Source organism: Neoarius graeffei, chromosome 17 (assembly GCF_027579695.1).
Source record: "Neoarius graeffei isolate fNeoGra1 chromosome 17, fNeoGra1.pri, whole genome shotgun sequence".
In the NCBI taxonomy this organism is placed as follows: domain Eukaryota; kingdom Metazoa; phylum Chordata; class Actinopteri; order Siluriformes; family Ariidae; genus Neoarius; species Neoarius graeffei.
The window spans coordinates 24,401,497-24,425,385 of NC_083585.1; the positions used below are offsets into that span (position 1 = coordinate 24,401,497).

Genomic DNA, 23,889 nt, shown 5'->3' on the forward strand with positions numbered 1-23,889 from the left:
TTTTGGAATCGGGTTTTGTGTGTGTGTGTATATATAAGTTTTTAAATTATACCCATAGCAAGTTTGTCCTAAGCTATTAAACATGCCCTTTGTAAATATAAGCATGAGATTTGAGAACGGGATGAGACCCTCACACAAACACAACTGCAATGAGTGCACAAATCAAACTTACCTTCAATACTTTCACAGCAGACCTGAAAGCCATCGTCGCTACAGATTTCAAACAGAAGGCCTTTTTTGGGCTTGCAGTCTGAGGTGGGATTTTGTCCACCGTCCTTCTGATCAGGAGTGGCAACTTGCAGAGCATTAGGTGCTTGGTCAGCATTCTGACCAGAAAGACCTAAAATGTGCACAGAATTTGATACATCACACATATTAAAGAGAGAAAGCTTAGAGAAAACTATTTATTGAAGTCATTTAAACAAACCATCTACAAAAAACAAACAAACACTTTAGCACAGGTATGTCTTCTATAATTAAAGATATACCCACTAGCAGTCCTGAGTTTTTCACCATGGGATTCTATGGCCTTCTGATTAAGAGAGGTTGGTTCACACTTTCTAGAATTACTGCAAGCAAGAGAAATGTGTTTAGTCAAGCAGTAATACATCTGAAATGACAGGTTTATTTCAAATTCATCATCTTGATTTTGTGTACCTCTTTCTTGAACCTTTTTCATTAGATTTTGCCATACTTGTCAGCTCGAGAGCCATATGCTCTTTACCCCTAGTGATAAACAAAATATCACATTTTACTGCGAGAACTTGTGAGAAGGCATACTTGGCAAGATAAGACTGCAAAATTACTTGTGATTACCTCTGTAAAGACGGATTTGTAGAGTCAGGAACACCCTGTGATTCTGTCGGTGCCTCCGATGGCCCACCCTTGTGCTTCTTTCCACCACTATTGGCTACACTTGGTAGAGTCCTCTTTGCTTTTTGCTTTACCTTTCCAATGCCTGTGGAAGTTTTGGCAGCAGGTGACTTCAGTGCTTGCTGTTGGCTTGTGGCTTGTGAGACAGGTGAGGTTTGTGAGCTCTGGGAAGGAACTCCAACTGCATGACCCTTATTTTGGTCATGCGTGATGTGACTGGTACTGGGATCAACAGTCTTATCTGCTACAATTTTAGTAACAGGATTCTGAAGACTGCCTTCTTTGCAAACATTGGCTTCTTTGTCTTGGTGCTGGCTGGGTGACATGCTGATTTGATTTGGTGGAAGAACACAGATGCTACTTGCAATGGAAGTCTGGGCAGGACTGGCAATTTGGGACACCATAGGGGTTCCAGACTGAAGAACCATTTGCTGCTCTGGAAGGCCCAGGTTATGTGGACCGGCTTTAAAGACAAGGTTACTTATGGGGCCTGTGATCTCCGAGCTAATGAGCCCCGGAGTACTTAAAGACACGGAATTTGCTCCCAAAAGATTTCCAGGTCCTGTCGGAGGCATTGATACAACGTTCAGCAATGACTGATTAGGGTTAAGTCCTGCCACCGTACAAGGCAATAAGTGGGTTGAGGGATCATGCCCAATGATACCAGCCTGAGCAGCAGTCGAGATTGGCATTGGTTGTGGAAGGAGAGTAGGCTCAAAGTACACTACTCCAGATTTTGAGCGTTTTATGATGTTTGGCATTTTGCGGTGAGATGTGGCCGCTGCAGCTGTTATTGTGCCAAGTTCGACTAGTCCTGGTTGAGCAGGGATTCCAGTAGCAATTTGTGGAGAGGACAGGTTAATAAGGGTCATGTTAGGCCCAACCTCTGATGGTGCAAGTGTGGGTTGGCTCCTGGATCGGGCCAGCTTCTTGTTCTTACGAGGTTGTAGACGCGAAATTGGCCGCTTTTTGCCATGCCCAGTGGCAAGCACAGTAGGAGTTGGGGAAATGGACGATGCACTGGATACCATAGCAACACTGGGGGCCAGATCATGTCTATGTCCAGCTTCTGATGCAATAATTTGGGGATCATGAGAAGGAACGCCAATAAAAAGGCCAGATGTAGTGCTGGGAATAATTGACTGGAAACCTGTCTGAGTGGTGCTAGTAAAAGCATGAAGCTGAGGATGATGAGGCACAGGAACTAAACCTTTGGTCACGGCAGGGAAAATGGACTGAGAGGGAGAAATTCCAGCACTGAGGCCTGTCAATACAGGTGCACTGCTATTCATGACACCGGTTGCACTGACAGATGGTGCAATCTGTATCTTTTGAGTTACACCATTGGGGAGAGTTTGCAGTACATAAAGAGGTCGCAAATGCTGATTCAGAACTATCAATTTCTCTGGACCAGCTTTCAAAGGAGAATGAGTGGACTGAACAGCAGGGCTCACAATCTGAGAGTGACCTGTACTGACTGTGGCAGAAGGAATAAACTTCTGACCCTGCGAAGCCACAGTAGGTGAACTTGGCAAGCCTGGTGTGCTCGATGTTCTGGTTAGATCTGGATTCCCTGCTTCTGTTACTTGGTTTATTCCATGACTTGAAATGTGATCTCCATCAATGCGAGTAGAAATGAAATGATCAGGTGTCATGTCACCTTCAGTTGTTTGCGAATCTCCACCATCATCTCGTGGGCTCTCGCTAGATACAGCACTTCCTGCTCTCTGCTTGTCCCCAGCCTTATCAACTCCTGATTCCTCTGTAGCCAAGGCCAGCATACTGCGCTCAGAGCTCTCAGAAATGAGTGAACCATGACTTTGGTTATTTACAGATGGACTACGAGTTGTGAGCACAGAAAGGTCAGACGGCAGCTCCAGTGGGAGGCCATAGGGTTCTTCTACTGGAATTGAGGTGCTCACTCCACTCTCTACAGGTTCTGTGCTGGGCAGTGGCTGGGTAAAGTCTTCAAAAAGTATATTCTTCCTTCGGTTTACATCAACTCCATAGCCCTCATCCAAAGAAAATGGTTCAGTGGAATTAGCCTCTGGCTGTTGTCCCAAGCTTTGCATTGATGGCGTGTTTAACACAAACTCCATAATATCAGAAGGTAGGATGTTACAGTCATCGCTGTTGTTGTTGTCCGAATCAGACTTAAGAAGGTCTGCACTAAGCGATAGCTGGTTTTCAAGAGGATCCTGTCCCTGCGATTTCACACTTCCTAACTGCAGACAGTTATCCTTCTGATTTTTACGAACATCGCGGCTATGGGTGCTTCCATCACCAGCAGTGTTTTCAGCTTCTTTCCCAGAGTCAGCATTCAGTTTCTCAGCTCGGCTCTCTCGACCCCTCTTTTTGGTTGAGTTTTTATGTGTCGAGGATGTTGTAGCAGTGGTTGTGCTGCTGGTGTTGACACTGGCATCACTTTCAGAATCATCATCGACTCCATCCAGTTGACCAATCTGTTGGCATTCTAAACTTTTGGTCGCTGCGGTTATTTCATCACTGTCATCATCAGTTTCCTTTGCTCCATCCTTCATGAACCTGTGGATCTGTGATCTTCTTCCTAAACACTGACCTATACCCTCAATAGAAGGAAAACTGGAGCTAGGGTTTATAATGGTTCGCGTGAAGTTATAATAGTATGAATCCTTGTTTGGACCAAACCCTTCCTCCTCCTCTCCACTGTCTGCAGATGATGATGTGCTCATATCATCAGCCCCATCGACTTGTCCTTCAGCTGATCGCTTGCTGCCACCTGAGCGCTTTCTTATAGGGATATCGCCACTGTAGAAAGGAAGATCTTCCTCACCATAGGAACGGACACCATAGAAGGGGGTAAGTCCAAAGAACATGTTGGAGCGAGCCCTAGCGCTTCGCCTAGGGTATCGTCGTTTTGTGGAACCATCACTGTCCTCCTCCTGGTGCTTCTCTGGAGAACTTTCATCTTCTAAATTATGATCCACCCCATCGCCATCATCCTCAGCACAGTGGTGGTCCACATTCTGCTCTTCTGGAGGTGTGTGGCTATCAGACTCTGAGCTTTCAGAGCTGGCAAAAGGAGAAAATAGCATTGCATGGGAAGACTTCCTCTGTGAAGCATGGCTACCAAGGGATCTGGAAGTGGATGTGTTTGTATTTGCGCATGTGCTAACAGCTTTGGTCCCATTAGGATCCATTTTTTGAGATGCTAGAGACAGTCTCTCTGTGCAATCCTTCTCAACTGGCATAGGTTCTTCTCTTGATTTAAGGTGAACGTGTGGGGGGCCTACATTCCGCTCTGAACCTGGCATTGACTGAACTGCTTCCACTGCAGAACTGTGTTTTTTCTCCGTGCCAAATCTCTCCCGAGACTTTATCTGCCTTTCACCTCTCTGACTATGAGATTTTGTAATGTCCACAGAGCCTGAGGTTTTGTTACTGATGACAGCCGTGCCTTTATTTGTATTATTTTGCGAGGATGACACTTGGGCCTGGGTTTTAATATTACTGGTTTTGGAGCTGCTAGAGTTACTATTAAGAATCTGCGCCTTACTGTTTTGAGGCACCTCCTTCCTTTCTTTTGAAACATCCTTGCCCTCGGTTAATTTAACTTTCGAGGGCTTCTCTTTGGTGTTAGAGGTCACATGACTAGCTACCACTGAGGGGCTTGCCTGAGTTCCTCGTTTTATGTCCTCCCCTCCAGTAATCACTCCATGTGACCAGAGAGGCTTAGGAGCTGCAGCTAGAGATGGTCCTGAGACACAGTCATGGGATTTCCTACTGCCAGTTTTGTGGTGCAGTGCCTGGGGAGAGCAAGTCTTTCGAATATCTTTAGATTCTGGCACTGCTGTAATGACTGCTTCTTTCCCTGGAACAGCATTATCTTTTGAATCAGTAGCAAGTGGATTGCTAGCCAAAAGAGTGGCTCCTGCTGGTAGATCAGTGTCTTTTGTTACCGGTTTCCCCTTTTCTATCCTCATGCTGTCACTGCCCCTTTGATGCCCAGTCAAAACTGCAGTTCCAAGTGGAGGTGATGCCAGGACTGCTGATGGAGCAGATTTAAGATGCTCTCCTTCATGTGGCTTTTTGCTAGCATCTCTACCACTACTCACTCTCTCTGTAACACCATAAACAGGTCTATACTGGGCTATGGTTTTTACAGTGGTTGTCTCTCGACATGGAGGTTTCTCACCACTAGACAATTTCCCTTTTACAGAATCTCCACCTCCAAGGTCCTGGGAGGTCGAGGCAAGTGATGGAGACACTGGTTGGAACTGGTTGGATAAGATACTTCCTTGTGGACCAGAGGACATTCTCTGTCTTGGCTGCTGATGTGAGAGGGAGGAAGTGCTATGGCGACGAGACCCAATACTACGTAGCCTGGAGCTCAGCAGAGGGTCACCAACAGTTACAATTTCATGAGCTGTACTGACAGCCCCTGGGATGAAAACGGACAAAAACAAAACAATATAATAAAAAAGTCATAGTCCAAAGGATGAACAACAGAACATAACATATGCTTAACATGGATACCTGGAGAGGGCAGGTGTCTAGAGGAAGAAAAACGATGGCAGGGTGGGTAACTGGGGTGTCTGTTTCTAAAGTAAACCCTTGGTTTTGGCATCATGGGCAAGATGCTATGGTCAACAGAGACTGAATCAGGCAATGGTGGCGTGTCCGCCTCTTCTGAAAGCATTTTGTAGAAAAACTCAATTACCAAAAAAAAAAATTAAAATTATCAAATCGCAACTAATTTCACACTTCAATAAAACTTTCTGGTCTTACCCGAGACTGGAGGTGGGCTGTGGGCAATAGTACAATTGTTCTCTTGTGTGACTATGCTGTTACTGATGCTGTCTGCCACTAGAGGGCGGCATGCCAGAATTCTACATCTGTAGACACATTTCTTGCGGGCATCCAGTGTACTCCAGTAGACCCTTGAGCATCTTAAAATAGAGGATGTGACTTACATTTTACACACTTTGTATGATTAATCAACATGATGATCTGTGACCTAATGAGCTACTTACTGATATCCAATGGGAAAGAGTTTTCGCTCACAATCTGAGAGCTCCGTTAACATACCAAGACAATCAATGGTCATGGAACCTACATTGAAAATAAAGAATGCAAAAGTTCACCATGCCATAATTTATATACTCATTTATTTTATACAATTTGGGAAAACGTTACAAAAATAATCAGATTCTGGAAATACCGATCATCATGTGGACATTATCTGGTTCAAGGCCATGGAGAAATTTTCTTCTCAAACTGATCCCTTCAAAGTCCACCAGAACCCTCCGGGTCACTTCAAATCCTGTATCTGACAGTACCTGAACAACAATTCCAACATTGTTGATACACATGATGTAAGCTGCAGAGATATGACGGAGGGGGGTGGGTGGGAGGGAGTGATTTTCCTACCTCGCCTTTGATCAAGTCTCTATGTCGCTGGCAATACATCTTTTTGTCTTCCAGAAAGACACAGTGGCACTGACGAGCACACATGAAGTGGTAGTTACTTGAGCAAGAGGTAAGACAGCAGCCTACAGTGGCTCCTGGTTTTTGACAGTTCTCACAGTGCTGGGGGGGGAGGAGAACAGGAGAGAAACCATGAAATACTTCAAGGTAAATGGTTTTAAAGCACTTAAACAACTTTTAAATCTACTGAACAGACGCTATACAAAGCACAGGGTTAACGCTGCCTTACCAGCTGTCTGCCACGGCTTACTGCCATGTGGACATTTTTGAGAGAGCCATCCTCCTCCTCATATACCTCTGCTGACCACAATGCACAGTTCACATGAGTCCACTCATTTTGGCCAATGTAAAGCAGCCTTCCACATTCCTATCAGAAATGAAAATTCAATGAAGCACTGAACACAAATGGACACGTTTTCTGAAATAATTGTATAAAATATTATTATTTTTTTTTAAATACTTGAGAGCAACCATTCAAATTGGAGTAGTGATCTATTAGAAGGTTCTGTAAAAGGTCGAAATGTTTAAAGGCCCATTTATACTTCTGTGTTGTTGCATCACGGCACACAGAGGGGGCTCACAGGAAAAAGTGGCACACAGATGTGCTAGCACGCGGTCCACCCACAAGCTAACTACGTGTTTTGCATGTTCTGTGCTACGCACTGGGACAGCATTGAGCGTGGAGGCGTGTCCGATTGCGTACATGGAAATGGTTTGACAAGGCGTTGTAACATTTCTTCACCTTCTTTGGCAGGTTTAGTCCAATTCATTCATGTTAATATTGTTTAAATAAGGTTATTATTACACGACTCTGATGAATACTCAATTGCAGCATTCTGTGGTCTGTTATTTCTATACAACAGACCACTGCTATGGACCAGGTCATTAGCGGAAGCAATAAAATCATTTTTAAAAATCATCATTTTGTGTCAGATCATTGATTTCTTTAGCAAGTAGCTATGTGATAGGTGGGATAAGGTACAGTAAGCCAGTCATTATCGCGAAATAAACCCCTTCAGAGTGATTCAAGAGCCTTCCACTTTGTGTTGGAGTCCTGCATCAGTCTGTTGGGGTGTATTTAAATAATACTGGCTGTCGTTATTATACATACACATTCCTTTTGGGCGTTCAACGCATCCTTCTCTTTCAAAATTTTCCGTATTTAATGTAGCAAACCTGGCAGCCATGTTTGTTTACAAATTGTCACAGTTGCTCACTAGCATGGAAGTTTTATGTCTCCGACATGTGAGGTCATCATGTCCTGACAATCATGCAATATCGTAAACCATATTCAACGCTCATTCTCCACTGGGTAGAGTGATGTACCGTAATACACGTAGGATAAGCGATATGCGAACAATATTGCATGGTATCAAACCAAATGAATGAAACCCGCTAGAAGGGAACAGAACATGTTTTTATTCCATCGAAAAAGTGTCTTGTCTGTATAATAATTCGTGATAATGAATGGCTCACTGTACATCATCCTGGGGAAAGAAATACTAAAGAAGAATACTAGAGAAGTGTTTAGCACTGTCGACTTGCAGCAAGAAGGTTTTCGGTTTAAACCTCACAGCCGATTTGGGACCTTTCTGTGCACGAGTTTGCATAGTTTCCTTATGCCTGTGTGGGTTTCCTCTGGGTGCTGTGGTTTCCTTCCACAGTCCAAAGACGTGGATTAGGTCAACCAAGTACTCTAAAATTGCCCACAGATGTGAGCGTGAATGATTATTCGTCTTGGCATTAGCCCTGCGATAGACTGGCAACCTGCCCAGGGTGTACCCTGCCTCTCGCACGAAGTCAGCTGGGATTGGCTCTACCCCCACAACCCTGATGGATAAGTGGTATAGATAATAGATGGACAAATACTGTATTGACTTACATTTGTCTTCTCATCACCATAGTTCAGACAAAGTACACATTGTCTATTGTCATCAATACCAGCAGGAGGGGGAGGTTCGGGGATGTCCTCCTGACTCAGGTCTAAATAATTTGGTGGTGGAGAGAAAAGAAAAAAAAAAGGGGGGGGGGGGGGAGAGAAGGATGAGGAAAAAAAAATCTCAAATTACATATTTCAGCCTGAAAAAAGTAGACTTTCTCCCCCCCCTTACCATGTGTAAACTGTGGAGGTGGTGGTGGAGGGACAATTGGGAAGTCGGGTTCTCCAGGAGCTTTAGAAGAAGGAGCAGGAATAATCTTCATAGAGAGATGGTGCTCAGAACATGCCATTTCTTCCCTCTCCTGCCACTGGGCATAGTTGTGATCCAGAGAAGGAGGTAGTACAGCATTAGGAAGTAAACCACTACTGCAGTAGAAAGAAGAAAGAAAAAAAAAAAACCGGTCACTTAGCATCACTATATTCAGTAAACATGCAGACACAAAGTGCAAATATATGAATCGACTTAAAATATATTCACTGATGGTTTCACCACTCAACGGCTGATAACTCTAATGGGACAGTAAATGCTTCTCTTGTGCTAAGGACTGTTAAAGAAGCAAACAGCTACATCATAATAAGGAGTCAGCCAATGTACGTATACATTACAGAAAGGGGATTTTAAAACTTACAGCACAATGCTTCAAATACCCATGAATAATTCATGGTAACAGACAAAGTCTACCACAGTCTAACCACAGGGCAACCACAAGACTTGTCAAAGCACCCATGTGAAACACGATACTTGAGGTTGGTCTCCAACAATGGAACTAAACCATGCATTCCCCATGGACAGGTGATATTTGTGCTCTGAAGGAGAGCAAAGAGACAGATAACTCACTAACAAGCTGTTACAGCTTCACATTAGATCACTGCCATTGTACCACTGAAACGTCTGGTCCCATCCCCTACATTAAATGTTCAGACACTAAAAGACACCTTGGCAAAACACCAAAACTCTGAAATAACATATGGAACACACACACACGAAGCTACGTGACATACAAAAAGTGTAATTAATAAATAAATACAATTTGATTCTTCAAAAGTAGCCACCGTTTATCCCCCCAGGCTACAGGAATGACAGGCCATATAAGAAATAAGGGGCTATTTAAAAAAAATAAAATAAAATTAGAACAGCAATAACAGAAATAAACAAGTGTTGCCAGGCAAAACAAACCTCACCCGGTAGCATTTACGATGAATATGGAGGAAGATATCGCGAAAAAACGATTTTGACCTTTTAGTGACCTTGACCTTGTGTGTGAGCATACTTGGCCAATAAACATGGTCTTGATTCTCTTTTGCATGCCATACTGTTCTCAGCCAATCAGAACACAACTGAATGAATCTGAAGGAAGATATCATGAAAAAAACATTTTGATCTTCTTGGGGACCTTGACCGCATGACCCTCAAAATGTTGGAGGTTCTATTTGAGACCAATGCTCATCTATCCTGAGAGTTTCATGAAGATTGGTCCAGCCGTTTTCCCATAATACCATTAACCAAAAAAACCCACCAAAAACAATACCTCACTCCCTGGTAGACTCCGTCCCGGGTGAGGTAGAGAGTAATGACAAAAAAAAGGCAAAAAGCAGGAAAGATAAACCAAATCAAACAGGTTAAAAAAAAAACTAGTAATACTAATACAATGATGGTAATGCAAAAGTGTTTTCAGTAGTATTCTGCAGTGTAGAAAATGATAACATAGAAAAACTTATGAAAGAGTAGGGGTGTATAAACTTTTGACTGGTACGGCGTATATATTAGAAATCACTAAGGATTTCATTTGCACTTTAAAAATCTACTTCTTCCCTTTGTTTGTCTGTTTTGTTATATTGTACAGCCTTTGTGTTGCTATAAAAAATAAATAGATACATAAATATAAAAAAGGACACCTTCATAAGGCCAAAAAAAAAAAAGTGTTTCCGGTAACCCGACCGATCGAGAATTTCCGCGTCGAAATTGCCGACCGTAAAGTTTTTATTACAAATTTCCCTCGATATTTTAGTGCAAGCGGCGTTAGTTTGTCATAATTTTTTGTTTCAACGCATTCAGGTTGTGAAAGAAACGATAAAAAGTAAAATGTTTCGCCACTTCTATCAGCCCTCCTGCATAAACATGGAAGCGCACTTGTATACTGAAGGAGGAAGGGAAAACTGAGCCAAGCCGCCATTTTGAATCCTCATTCAAGGCTGTAATGCAAATTGCTTCCTCTTCAGTATACAAGTGTACTTCCATAGCAGGGAAAAACACTACATTTTGCCGCCTATGTAGTCCCCTATTTATACAAATAGGAGTCATTCAGGATTCAGCCATGTTTTTGCTCGGTGTTTTTGCTCGACCCGAGTTCTACAGTAGGCTAGGCTAGGCCGTCTGCTTTTAATGGAAGTAGCCTAGCCTAGGACGTTATTTTCACGTTATTTCTTGATAAGGTGTTTTCATGTTATTACATGAAAATATCATGAAATAACGTGATAATTTCGTATCATGAAATTACGTGATGTTGTGTTATTACATGATAAATATATTGTAAAAACATGATAACTTTGTTAACAATATCTTTTCACGTAATTACTTGATTCTAAGCCAATTTTTTTGAGTGTGGCAGCAATACGCTTCCGTAGATCATAACTCGAACTCTCGCGATATTTTTTTTTATTCGTTTAAAGATTTAAAACACTTTTATTTTATTATGATGTGTGGTATAAAGGATTCTGTGCCAAAATACTATTTTGTAAGATGTTTACTTGTGTTAATTTTTTTCGAACAAAATTAAAAAAAAATTAAGGAAAAAAAAAAAAAAAAAACTTTTTCCTACCTACCAACCTTATTTTAGTATTTCATGTTACCGGAAACACACTTTTTTTTTTGGGCCTAATGAGAAACAGCCTTGTAATAGTTAATAAAATGCACTTGAAACAAAACTACAAATAATACACCACAAACACAAATCGTTTTGGATAAAGGAAGGCAAAAACATGATGCTTTGACAGAAAAACTTATATACTGATGGGGGAGAGAGAGAGAGAGAGAGACTCACTTGTAAGAGACTTTGTGTGCCTCCCAGAATTTTGATTCCTTCACCTTGAACCAAGGAAAAACCCGTTCCATTTGCTGTAAGGAACATCACAGTGTTAGAAATAGCAGTGCTCCAGGCCTGAAGCACAATCCACTGTGAACGTCGTGCCAGCTCTTGCTCAGGCCTTACCCGAATGAAGAAGGACTTCACCATGCTGTTAGCCTTTCTACTTTCTGGCTGACCTCCCTCTAAATTAATGGCCGTCTGGACAATTCTCACAATATCATCGCTAAAGTCCAGCTTAAAAACAACAGCGACAAAACAGCAATATTTAGTACATGGGGGAAACGAACAGCATCCAATCTCCGCACATATTAACACGCTCGTGCAAATCCTGGCAGAAATCTCAGAAATATTTCAATGGCTCAACGACCGAAAACATTTCAAATCCCTTACCACAGATCTGTAGTACCCCGAATTCATTTTCTTTTCCACAGACTCCAAGTCAAGGGGTGAATCACTGGGCAGGGAAACCTCGGTAAGAAGTGGAGGGTCAGGCCCTTCAGGCGAACGTCGTGAGGGGAGGCTCTCTTCGGTTTCTGGATTCAACTCCGGTGGTTTCATTACCGCCTAGGACGCCACGGGACACAATTCAGCAAAGAACCACAGAGCCAAAAAAAAAAAAAAAAAGTAGTACATACAAGTTGATCTAATTAGTTGGGAATAGTTACTTGTCTGTAATGGAGCAGGTGAGTGGAAGTGCGAGAGTTGAGGAGTGCAGTGAGAACTTGGCGCATACTGTTCTGAACGTCCTTCTCTAAGGCAGTGCGCCACTTAGGTGGGTGGTGCTCAGTACATTTAACACAGGTGTAGGCCACGTTTTTAGGCAGTCTGGACAACAACTCGTACATCTCATCTAAAATGAAAATAGTAAATATGTTTTTTTTTTTCCCTTTAAAGAAAAAGTCAAGATAAAGCGTCAGCACAAAAATACTATGGTAATCACAGAACACAAAAGAATGACTTTATTATTATTATTTCAAAACACTAGACAGGCTGCGGAGAACAAACAGTTCACTCACCTGTAAGATTCTCACATTTGGCATGAACCCAGAGATCACACTTTCCACACTGCATTGTCTTATTTTCATAATCATCATCATCATAGCACTTATTACAGAGAGGGCAGAAGTTTCCTACAGACAAACGTTACATATTAGACGTGACTACCGTGTGTTTGCACATAAACAAAAATGTCGGTCAGTGTGATTAACACCCACCTTTAGCAAAATGTTTGGCACAGTCATGACACAAGGAGAAGTCATGTGACCACTGGGCATCCCAAGTCTTTCCTGGTTTGGTAGCCCCACAACTTTTACAGCGAACGCACTTGGTACAAATCTGTGACGGATGTTAATGTCAGTAAATAACTGCAATCTAACAGCATATTAGAATAAACAGCTAGGGAAATAAATAAATAAGGTGTGTGTGTAATACCCAGATTCTTTTCTTGGTGGGTCTTGTAGGATGGTTGGGTCCCAGGCACTCTGGGTGAAAGCTGTTTCGGCACTTGTCACACTCCAGCAGCTCCTGCGTGAAAGGAAACCAAACCAAACCAAACCAAACCAAACCAAGGGATCAGTTTCAGAGCTAATTCAGGGTTATACTGTATAAAACAGTTGAAAGTAGTGCTGTAATACAGTAAAGTACTTTGATTTAGGTTTCAAGTTCGATTGCTCACTTGAGTATTCATATTTGCATGTAGGCCACATATTTACAATTTAGAAGAAGTAGTGCATATCAACTCCCTAAATAAAAACGCAGATACTTGTGTTTTTGTCTGCATGAGTATGACTGTGTAAGAATAAAACAGCTTTAAAAAAACTGGAGTGCATTCCAAATGGAAGGTACTTTTGACCCTGCAAAGCATGTAAGCCTTTAGTTTAACAAATGGTCTTAAAACGCGCCTCGAGTGATCAGAACACAGGTGGTCAGCACCGACTGCAAATGTGTAAGGGTCCGAGTATGTGTCTCAGAGAGACCCAATTCAATGACGTATAAGACTTGTTGACAAGCTGTCCTTTCCAGAATTGAAGCAAATATTGATGAATGTCGGACACGCCACTGCATCTGCCTCCGTTTCCTCTCCCCTCCCCCCACTTCCCTGAATAGTCAACACAGCACTGTTTAGTGAATGCATTAGTCTAATCAACAACCCCAATACATATTTAAAAGAATCTAAAATTACTATAACAAAACGTCATAATGAGTTTCTGTTAGCCATAGCCTTGTTTTTCCCCCTAGAATCATCTTATTCTACTTTCTGACCATAGGTTATTGATGTTGACTGATAGAATAGATCAGGGGTTCTCAACCTTTTGCAACCTGGGCCCCACCAAAGCTGGTTCATTGCAGTTGGGGGCCCCTCTTCTCGCCCCGCCCCCCCAAACACACTCACCCGCAGTGACGCCACCCGACCTACAGCACCTTATATCGACCGATAGATAGATAGATAGATAGATAGATAGATAGATAGATAGCCCTGGGCTAGATTATTATTATTATTATTATTATTATTAGTAGTAGTAGTAGTAGCAGCAGTAGTAGCATTATCCATAGTAGACTAGCAGTAAGAAAACAACAAAAACAACAAATTATTTGGGTAGAGCTGAAATGGGGAAAGCAAAAATACAGTGTGGGGTAGTAGTCTTTAAAAAGACTGTTTGGGTTTTGCGCTGTATCGATGGATTGATGATAGTAGACTAGCGAGAGTCGGCACGAGTTAACTCGGCAAGAAACCAGACTAGTGTGTGTGTGGCAAGCACTCACACGGTGGCCACGGTATGCAGACTCACTCACGTGACGTTGCGTCATGTTCGCGTCACGGGCTTAAAATAACCTACACACAAGATTTTATGATAGATTGATGATAGATTTTATAATAGTATTGATTTGTATGTAATTGTCCAATGTCCTGCATTTTGACATGGGTAAATGTGTTGCATCTGCTTAGCTACTATAGCCTGTTAGCCCCAGATTTTTTTTTTCCTCCATACATGAAGCCTACTCGCGACCCCCCTGGAGTACCTCCGCGCCCCACCAGGGGGGCGCGCCCCCCCGGTTGAGAACCACTGGAATAGATCATATGTTAACAAAAACAAAAAAAAAAAATTGCAACATTAATTTATGGTCCTTCAGCAGCTCACAGAAATACTGATGTAGCCTGGGCAGAATTTGAGATGCAGCAAAATTCCTTTAATAACGGAGCTTAATATCAGTGTAATGCAGTGTGGGAAATAAGGAATTTTAAGCAGACTGTCACAGGACAGACAAGTCTGAAATGTTGTCTGTCCGTCCAAATTCAGCCTGTCCAAACAACGGACCAAAGGCCTGGAACAATGCAGCCTGGGGGTCCTGGAAGCTGGAGGGCTTTAGATGCCTAAAACTTAGCTTCGAAACCACAAAATGCAACTTTGATGGGAAAAATATATAATAAATTGCTTGCTTACCTCTCTTCACGTCGAAAGGAGGAGGAAAGTTTTGCTCGTTTTGACATGGCCAATTATTAACACAAGAGAAAATACTTGTAATTCGCAACTAAAAAGACTGCAGCTACACTGGCAGCTTGAACATGCTTTCTAGTGAGATCGTGTTGCGCAGAACGGTGCCAGTCCTGCACACCTTAGCACGTGCACCTGAAGGCGCGCGCGCCTAACGAGCTCCGGCACACGCGCCGTTAACAAAGAACACCTGTCTTTAATCAATGAACTATGTTTGGGCTATTTAAGGACTGCGCCCATGCAAGGACGATGCGAAGTATTACGCCGCGTCTAGGAACGCGAAAAATCCGAAAAATCAATTTCTCCATTCGGAAAACCGGAGATTTTCAAGAGTTTTGTCAAATATCCGGATTTCCGGGTATTTCGTCATTAGCGGAAAAAATCCGGAGGAACTTTCATGAAAATCTAGAAATCCAGAATTCCGGGAAAACCTGGAACACTTTCATGACTAAAAGCATATGACTATCATTCTTATTAAGAACGAAAAAAAAAAATGCACATAACTCAACCATTAATTGGCAGCTTGGCACTAACATAATACTGTACTGCAAAGTTTCATGTAAACTGAACTCTTAAATCACCTGACTGGATCAATCAGATACAGGTCAACCCTACAACACTAGTTCAACTTGTTTTATTGTGCAATAAAAACAGTGAATACTGACTGTATTATCATCATCATCTTATTTAGCGTGCCAATCGGGGAGAGGGAGGGGTCTGTAAATTTTGGCGGGGCTACGACCTTTGGCGGCTGAGTTAATGAATTTTTAAATCCCCACACGTGCGAGCGGCTCAAGCCAAGGCTCGTGCTAAAGTTTTTTGGGGGCTCCAGGATGAATAGTGGGCTGAGCCGCGGTCGTACTAGGCCGTGCCTGGGCTGGTTCGAAACGGCTCAGGGAGAGGGACGTGGCTGTAAATTTTAGCGGGGCTAGGACCATCACTGGCTGAGTTATGAATTTTTAAATTCGGGCCCGCGGAGGCCCCCATTTCACAGGCTGTGTTACGACATGATGTATTCGCCCAGTGTAGCATTTGGAAGAAAATTAGAAGTAGATTAGATCCATATCTTTACAATTTTTCATGGGCCATCTGGCCTGATGCTTTTGAAATACAGACGGGCAAATGCGAAAATTACCGGTAAACGTCTGCCGGTCTGGCCCCATTTCCCACACTGGTGTAATGCATTGATTCTAACACCACAATGCAAAAATAAATAAATAAAATAAAATAAAACCCCACACCACACAGCCCTTACTTTAGTCTTCTGGTGCTGGCGGCCACAGACATGGCAGAAGCGGCACCGGCGGCAGCACCAGTTTTCCCACTCCTCATTTAGGGGGCGTTCGGTCTCTCTCAAGCAAAAGATATGGAAAGGCTCACAGCACACCTGGCAGAACACAAACTGTGGAAAGGCCACACATAGTAAAAGAACATTGTTGTATAATTCAGTGACGAAAAAGACAGGACAGAGTTCACAGACCTAGCCTGTAACCTAATCTTTCAAAAGGGGGAGGTGTTGTTTCTCTCCCCCCATCACCATCTAAACCAAAGCAAATACAGTGCTACATAGTGACTGACTACCTTACCTCCACGTTGCCACTGCTAGCACAGAGAAAGCAGACTACTTGTGAGGTGACTGGCACGGAGGTGAGGATGCTGAGCCCACCCATTTCCCACACCTTCTCAATGTCAAAGTCCTCCTTAAAATCCACTCTAATTCGATGCACTCCGTCGGAGGGTGCTTTCTGCTTGGCAGTGCCCCCAGTCGAGGGAGTGCTCAGGAAGTTTAAAGTACTGTGGTCAGGTTTGGTGACCATCTGTTTCTCCTGTAAACAATTCAGGTGGGTGGTCAACGTCTGAGCCAAATAGTGTATAAAAAGAAAAAAAGATAATACTTAGCAAGAACCTCTCACCTTCTCCTTTGGTTTTGGCTTTGGTGGAGTACCACAATGAACAGGTTGCTTTTTTATTTGCTTTGCTTCTGAAGCTGAAAATAAAAGATGATCTATATGTATTCAAATACATCATCCAAGGCACACAAAACGCATGAGGATAATGAGGATAACAGTTCCTACCAGAAGATGCAACAGATGAAGGCTGAGTATGCTGCTGGGGCTTCCTTTTGGGTTCATTTGATGGTGACTTTGTGGGTCCTTCCTTTTTTGCTGGAGTCTGGGTTTGCTGCTGCACGATCTCTTGAGACGGTTCTGGTGGTTGGCTAGACGCAGTGGTGTGTGGGGACCTAGATAAAGGGCTAGACAGCTTTCGGTCCTTTTTATAAGCAGAACTCGGAAAAACTAAAGGTGGTCTTGGGTCCTCTGGGCTGGGAAGTAAAGGGAGATCACCGTTTGGGGAAGAGCTGGGTGGTGGTGGGGATGGTGGCTGCTGTTTTTGTTTATCCTCTTCCTGTACTGGGGGTGGAGTGTCACTTTTCTTCACGGGAGGGTCATCTTTTGAGGGAGCTGGAGCTGCTTTGAGGCTTACCTCAGGACACTGAGATTTGACAGAGTGATGAGCTTCCTTTTTTTCTGGCACTTTGCTTTTCTTCTTATCTTTTTTACCTAAAAAATAAGAAACAAAACGTGTAAAAATGGCTGTCCCCCTTCAACTCTGCGTTCTTGAAGGAGGAGTGGTACACTGACCTTTCGCTTGCTTCTGAAGAAAGAGTTTTGATGGCATCCACTGCAAGTTCTGACACTTCCTTTCCCTGTTACAATGGACAGATTTTACTTCCGTTTTAAACAGATCTGAAACACTCAAGCCATGCAAGGTGAAATAAAAAGGTTATGGTTTAAAAACAAAACAAAACCCTGTAATACTGCAACAGCAATTAAGTGTTTAGTCCACATCAAACCAATAAATGTGCGATGACATTAAGTAATAGGGATGAACGACAGGGTATCATGGTGTATATATACACTTATGAACAAACTGCCAGCAAAACTGTAGTGTTGCACTTACAAAGCACATGAAATAAAGTGAAAAAGGTCATAAAATAAATATTTGTGATACTGCTGTTTATACGGCACAGTAAATACCTTTTGATTCCAGTCTAAAATTTAGGGAGGTAAGCATAGATGGGATGCAAAACTGCCCAAAAACATGATGCACATTTTTCTTCAGATTTCAAGTCCATACTTACTTGCAGCATTGTTTTTTAATGTTGCGTCCCCCAAACTTAGGCTTGTCCAGACAGTTAGCGCAATGCCCGCAGTCCTCTGGGACTTGACAACCAGGACACTGCCCACAACGCCGCGAGCGCCGACCCTTTCTGGGTGTCGCTTCTTGGACAGCTTTGTGTCTTGTTACTGGTTTTAGAGGAGGGGAAGAAGGCTCTGCCTCTTCTGAACCTGCCACTGAAGATTTATCTGCAAGGGAATCAGAATGACTTAAATGTTAAAGCAGTTTTAAAACACAAATGTCTTAAAACTAAGACAGTGATACTACTAGCAAAAGCTCACCATCATTCCCCATGGAAGACAGGATCTTTTCTCTCTCCTCCCATGGCAAGGCACTAAGGGTGGGCATATCATCTGGGAACACAGCACGATTGCGACCCAATGCTACTGCGGCACGACGGCACACATGCTTGATCCGTGGACCACGAACTGATGCTTCAGAAGAATCACTTTCTTGACCCTGTGTAGGCAAACATTTTTGCCAAGTTAATTTAGCACTAACTGAATAAAGCACTTTTTTTTTTAGGGCTGCCAGGATGAAATTATGCATGGTGTTAAACCTGCCTTTATAAACACATCATTCTGGAATTTGGTAAAGCCTCTATTATAGGCAAAATGATTTATTTAATTAAAGACACTACACAAACAATGATTTGCTTTGAAGGAAAGGGAAGCTAATTTAACTGCCATTATTTGAGAAATAAATATTTGAGAAATGGCCAAATCAATTACAGAGTTGCTATATTTCAAAAACACCAATTAACCATGCAGGGTAATAAAAACACTAGAAGCATTTTGTTCTGTTCAGTCAAACAGACTAAGTGAAAAGTACTGCAGTCAAAATTATTTCTAAGACTTTTTTTTTTTAATTCCAGGTGAATTTTTGGTCTGACTTTTTTTTTTTTTTGGTTACAAAGTTTAGGGTCCTGGGTTGTGGGAAAGGTTAGCTAGAGGGAAAGTGTAGATCACCAGCAACATCCAAACTGCAACTAAACTGTCCCCCTAACCCTACCCTGGTTCTTCCCCGAGGTTTATTTCAGACCTCTGGGAAAAGCTGTTATATACTCTCACCAGCCACTTTATTACTAGGAACACCTGCTCACTGGCACTGAACATCTCATCTCATTATCTGTAGCCGCTTTATCCTGTTCTACAGGGTCGCAGGCAAGCTGGAGCCTATCCCAGCTGACTACGGGCGAAAGGCGGGGTACACCCTGGACAAGTCGCCAGGTCATTACAGGGCTGACACATAGACACAGACAACCATTCACACTCACATTCACACCTACGGTCAATTTAGAGTCACCAGTTAACCTAACCTGCATGTCTTTGGACTGTGGGGGAAACCGGAGCACCCGGAGGAAACCCACGTGGACACGGGGAGAACATGCAAACTCCGCACAGAAAGGCCCTCGTTGGCCACGGGGCTCAAACCCGGACCTTCTTGCTGTGAGGCGACAGTGCCGCCCTAGGTGCTGAATATATTTTTTTTTAATAGAGTCAATCTTCAACTGCCCAGTTTTGGTAAGCCTGTGCTCACTGAGGTCCACTGCTTCAGATCCTGGTTTTAGGCCGACAGGAATGGAAGATGATATGGTCTTGTGAAAACTTCCAAAATGTCAGAGTCTTGTACGTTCTGAGGTGCTTTTCTGCTCACCATGGTTACAAGAGTGGTTATCTGAGTTACTTGGTGGTCCTGTCAGCATGAATGAGTCTTGCCATTCTCTTCTGACCTCTTTCATCAAGAAGGCATTTCTGCCTGCAGAACTGCCACTCACTGGATGTTTTCTGTTTTTCAGTGTAAACTCTAGACACTGTTTTGTGTTAAAATCTCAGGGGATCAGCAGTTTCTGAAACGCTCAAACCAGACACTCTGGCACCGACAACCATGCCATGTTCAGAGTCACTGAGGTCACACTCCCTCCCTCTCCCCATTCTGATGTTTGATCTGAAACTTAACGGATGCGCTTGCCCTGCATTTGTGCTTCCCCGATTCTGATGTCTAAGCATTAGACTAACTGAAGCTCTTGACCTGTATCTGTGTCATTGTGCTGCTGCCACATGAGTGGTTGATAGAATAACTGCATGAATGAGCAAGTGCACAGGTCTTTCTATTAAAGTGGATAGTGAGAGTATCTGCCTACTAGTTTTTTTTTTAAGACTACAACAACATTATTAACTGGGAAAAAAAAAAAATCACAGAATAAAATTTTACGAGTGAGAAGGTTAAAAACACTAAGGTTCTTGGTTAAGAAAAAAAAATTGTCTTAATGAATCTGTATTCATTAAGAAAAGAAATTAAAAAAAGAAAAAAAAAAACACCACATGACTGACATTTTCTGTCAATAGATAGCTAATGCCAAATATTTTAGGTTAGTATTTTTTTGCGAGGAAGTATCAGTGGTTAGGCATAGCTAATATGTTTCAAAATAAGACAGGCAAGCACATTTAAAAATAAAATGAACACCATTCATAAAACACCAACCTGCACTTTAGGCTGATCCACTGGCTTCAAGGACTTGCTCTTTTCTATATTAAAGAGCTGGGCTTTAGCCTTTTTCAGGAGGCCTGCCACACGCCTGTCTGTGGCTGGCTGTTTTTCAGCAAGGGCGAGCATGGAACCAAGGGATGGTGTAGAGGGGAGTTTTCTGGAATGAATGGGTGGGACAGGTGCACTAGCTCTCTCTTTGTTCTTCTCAATTTCATCAGCTTCCATACCTTTTTCTGGCAATCTGCCTTTTTTGGACATGCGTCCTTTAGACAACAATGCTCTTGTTGGCTGGATTACATTTGTATCAGCTGGTGGAGTCTCTGCACCAGAGTCAACAGAAACAGATTTCCTTTGCCCAGGAGTCTTTTTCTGGCTGCAAGTTTCCTCAACATCCTTGCCATCCATAGCAAAAAGGCTTGAAGTAGAATTAGTAGGGCCATCCGAAGCAAGGCTCTTCCCTCTTCTTTCCCAATCTTTTTTTGCTTCTTTTTTATTTTCCTTTCCACGGTCTCTACTTCTCTCTGCCTCTCTTTCTTTCTCTTTGGGAAGGGCATCTCTGGAAGTTGAGACACTCCTCTCTCTCCCTATTTTTCCAATGCCCCCACTTGAACCTTGGGGGCTGGAAGCAAAACGAGGGAAGAGCTGTGACGAGGAAGAGGCAGAACTCCCACCACCACCAAGACCCCCATCCACTCTTCGAACATCAGAGGCTCTATGACTAATGGAACCAAGAGAACTTGATGAGAACGTATTGAAATGGGCTTGAGGTAAGGCACTTGGAGCAACTGGACTGACTGCAATCCCAGGTAAAGGGCTGGAATTGCCAGTCACACTTGTAGGAACAGAGCTAGTTAGTGCAGAGAGTTCAGCAGAGCTCTTTCCAGACTGGGCTCCTGATTGACTGCTCCTGGTGGTCATGGAGTGCGAGGGTGATCTGGATTGTATGCGGGAATGCACGAATGTTCTCCTCTTCCTGCGTCGTGGCAGCCTATTCGATGGTGGTGTGACCTGGAGAGGAGATTGAGAGCTAGGGCTGCTACCAGAGGAAGATGGCAGAGTGACTGACTCAAAAATGCGGGAGTGGGCAGCACTGGGAGTAAAGCGAGGGGCACGGAGCAGTGGGCTGCGTTTATGGAGTGGAGGCTCAAAACGAGAGGAGGTATGCTGGTGGTGATGATGATGTAGAGGAGAAAACAGCCTAGAACCAGTCCCAGATGTACCAGCTGGTGCAGGGAACCCTCCTGGTGCGACTCCCCCTCCTCCAGGTCCAGGAGGCATCAGTCCCACATCTTCAGCTGTGAGTGGTGGAGGGCGGAAGTTATCAAATATAGGCTTGCGAATAAGGCCCTCTTTTGCATACTTGGCAGAAGAGAAGTATTGCTGCTCTATGCGTGACAAAGATGTCCAGCGAAATGTGGGCTCCCGAAGTATGGCACGGCGTTTGTCATGAGAACCAGGGATTATTGGAGGAGTAGGCAGAAAAGGGGCAATGGGATGAGGCATAATCCATGGGGAGTGGGAGTGATGTTCGTTAATGGCAGATACACTGGATGAGGCTGACTGAGGAGGCTGAGGTGGAGTAAGAAGCGGAGGTGGTGGTGGAGAAGACGATGAAGAAGCAGTAGAAGAGGCCTGCTGGGACCCTGCCTGAGAAGAGGACATCATTACACCTGTGGCAGGGCTGAGGATAGCTCTTTTCCTATTGCTGATCACATTGCTCCGACCACGTGACACAAAGTTGCCTCTCCTAAGGCCTTGACCTCTGCGTCCTCGCCTGGTTGGCTCCATTAACTCCATGTGCTCGGTCTCAGGCTCAGAAGGTGGGGACAGTGGACGTGGGGAATGGTGCAGACTGGCCTCCCTCTCTCCCTGAGAGGAAGGGGAATGGTCAGGCTCCTCTGAGAGCACCTGAGTGCCATCTGAAATCTGCGAGTCACAAGAGGAGTCATCCAGACTGGGACTGCTGGAGCGTGAAGACTCTCCAGAAGAGAGCTGAAAGGAATGTTGCGATACTGCACTGGAGCCACAAGATGCTGCACTGCTACTGAAACGCCCATTACTGTTGCAGCTATTGTTACTGAGGAGACTTCCTGTTGCAACAGTGGCACTGGCAGGAGGGGCAGGTGGTGGAGGGGGAGGGAAAGTATCAGCAGGTGGTCCTGCCCCAGAGATGGCCACAGTTCCTGTTGTACTTGGAGCAGTGGAAACAAGTGTGGAGGATGTTGTTGTGGGATGGGTGACTGGAGCTGGCACAGTAGAGTCCAAGCGTGCAATTTTCATGTGTGGGGGAGGGGCACCAAACTCATCTTCAATGAAGCGCTTAGGGGTCTTAATAATCCGCAGGGACACTGTGCTCACCACAGGCATTATGAACTGCCGAATGTTTTTCAGCTGTGTTCTTGTTCTCCTCCTAATACCAGATTCAATAGCTGCCGCTCCCTGAGTACTCACCGCCTCCAGTTTCTTTTTGCGTGCCCCTTTTTTAGCCCGCTGCAGTAACTGCTTTGCAATAGTGGCATCAGTGCGTTTGGAAGGTGGGACAGCGCGCACAGGCTTGATATGCCGAGGACTTTGCCGTAAACCCAAACGACTTCCAAGTTTTGGAGGTGTGGTTGGATTGATGACCGATTCAGAACCTGGGGAATCTGGGGTAGTGCGTTCATCAGCAGAATGAGAGGCCCTGAGCTTGAGATGCTGTGTAGAGCGGGGATCCAGATCTTCTTCTCGACCAACATTGAAGGTCTTATGTTTGGCAGTGCCAGACTCAGAGGGGGACAACTCCAGGGCCAATGAAGCAGCAGCAATCCCAGCTTTGAGGCGCTCAGCAGAGGAAGGTCTGCCACGCCGTCTTGGCACAAGGGGGACTGGGACACCCTTTAAAAGTCCAGACTTAAGGGGCTTCACTTTGACATCCCGCATCCGCTTCAGTTTGGTCACCTTTGAAACACGGCCCACTTTTGCCAACTTGTCCTCAGATTCCTTCTGCTGTACAGATCCAAGGGGAGTTCTCTTTGCAGCCTTTCTCTCTTTGTCATCTTCCACAACGTCCTTGCGAAGTGCTGGACTACAGTTGTGCTCCAGTCCAGCATCCCTGCCGTCACTAGGTAACACTTGGCCACCTTGCAGCCAGTTTCTCGGATTACCAGATGCACGAGGACGGCCTCTTCTTTTTTCCCCAGAGCCAGGAGGTCTACCTGGTGGCCGCTTTACCTTCTCTGTGGGTGGAGTTGTGATGACAGACAGAGGACGAGGTTCAACAGGCGTAGCCAATTTCTGCACAGTTGAACATCTTGGGGGACGGCCTCTTGGCTTCTTCTCACGTGACAATTTAGCTAACAAACAAAGCATAACATTTAGAAAC

At 43.9% G+C, this 23,889-nt stretch overlaps 1 protein-coding gene across 2 annotated transcripts in view; it reads right to left on the bottom strand.

Moving 5' to 3' along the window:
• The window catches only part of kmt2a (lysine (K)-specific methyltransferase 2A), a 94,099-nt gene that overhangs the window by 14,329 nt on the left and 55,881 nt on the right, over positions 1-23,889 (bottom strand). The window contains exons 3-29 of one of the 2 annotated variants that reach the window (XM_060943863.1): positions 20,523-23,860; positions 18,320-18,497; positions 18,001-18,226; positions 17,501-17,565; positions 16,934-17,419; positions 16,772-16,845; positions 16,445-16,684; positions 16,114-16,260; positions 12,796-12,888; positions 12,579-12,699; positions 12,381-12,494; positions 12,030-12,214; positions 11,755-11,928; positions 11,488-11,598; positions 11,320-11,393; positions 8,451-8,644; positions 8,222-8,322; positions 6,569-6,706; positions 6,283-6,441; positions 6,074-6,191; positions 5,886-5,964; positions 5,641-5,801; positions 5,389-5,538; positions 817-5,293; positions 658-726; positions 493-569; positions 173-340 (exon numbers count right to left, since the gene is read on the bottom strand). In XM_060943863.1, coding sequence (XP_060799846.1) covers positions 173-340; positions 493-569; positions 658-726; positions 817-5,293; positions 5,389-5,538; positions 5,641-5,801; positions 5,886-5,964; positions 6,074-6,191; positions 6,283-6,441; positions 6,569-6,706; positions 8,222-8,322; positions 8,451-8,644; positions 11,320-11,393; positions 11,488-11,598; positions 11,755-11,928; positions 12,030-12,214; positions 12,381-12,494; positions 12,579-12,699; positions 12,796-12,888; positions 16,114-16,260; positions 16,445-16,684; positions 16,772-16,845; positions 16,934-17,419; positions 17,501-17,565; positions 18,001-18,226; positions 18,320-18,497; positions 20,523-23,860 — 11,517 coding nt within the window. Of the gene's footprint in view, positions 1-172; positions 341-492; positions 570-657; positions 727-816; positions 5,294-5,388; positions 5,542-5,640; positions 5,802-5,885; positions 5,965-6,073; positions 6,192-6,282; positions 6,442-6,568; positions 6,707-8,221; positions 8,323-8,450; positions 8,645-11,319; positions 11,394-11,487; positions 11,599-11,754; positions 11,929-12,029; positions 12,215-12,380; positions 12,495-12,578; positions 12,700-12,795; positions 12,889-16,113; positions 16,261-16,444; positions 16,685-16,771; positions 16,846-16,933; positions 17,420-17,500; positions 17,566-18,000; positions 18,227-18,319; positions 18,498-20,522; positions 23,861-23,889 lie in introns of both variants that reach the window. The other variant, XM_060943862.1, reaches the window with a different exon arrangement.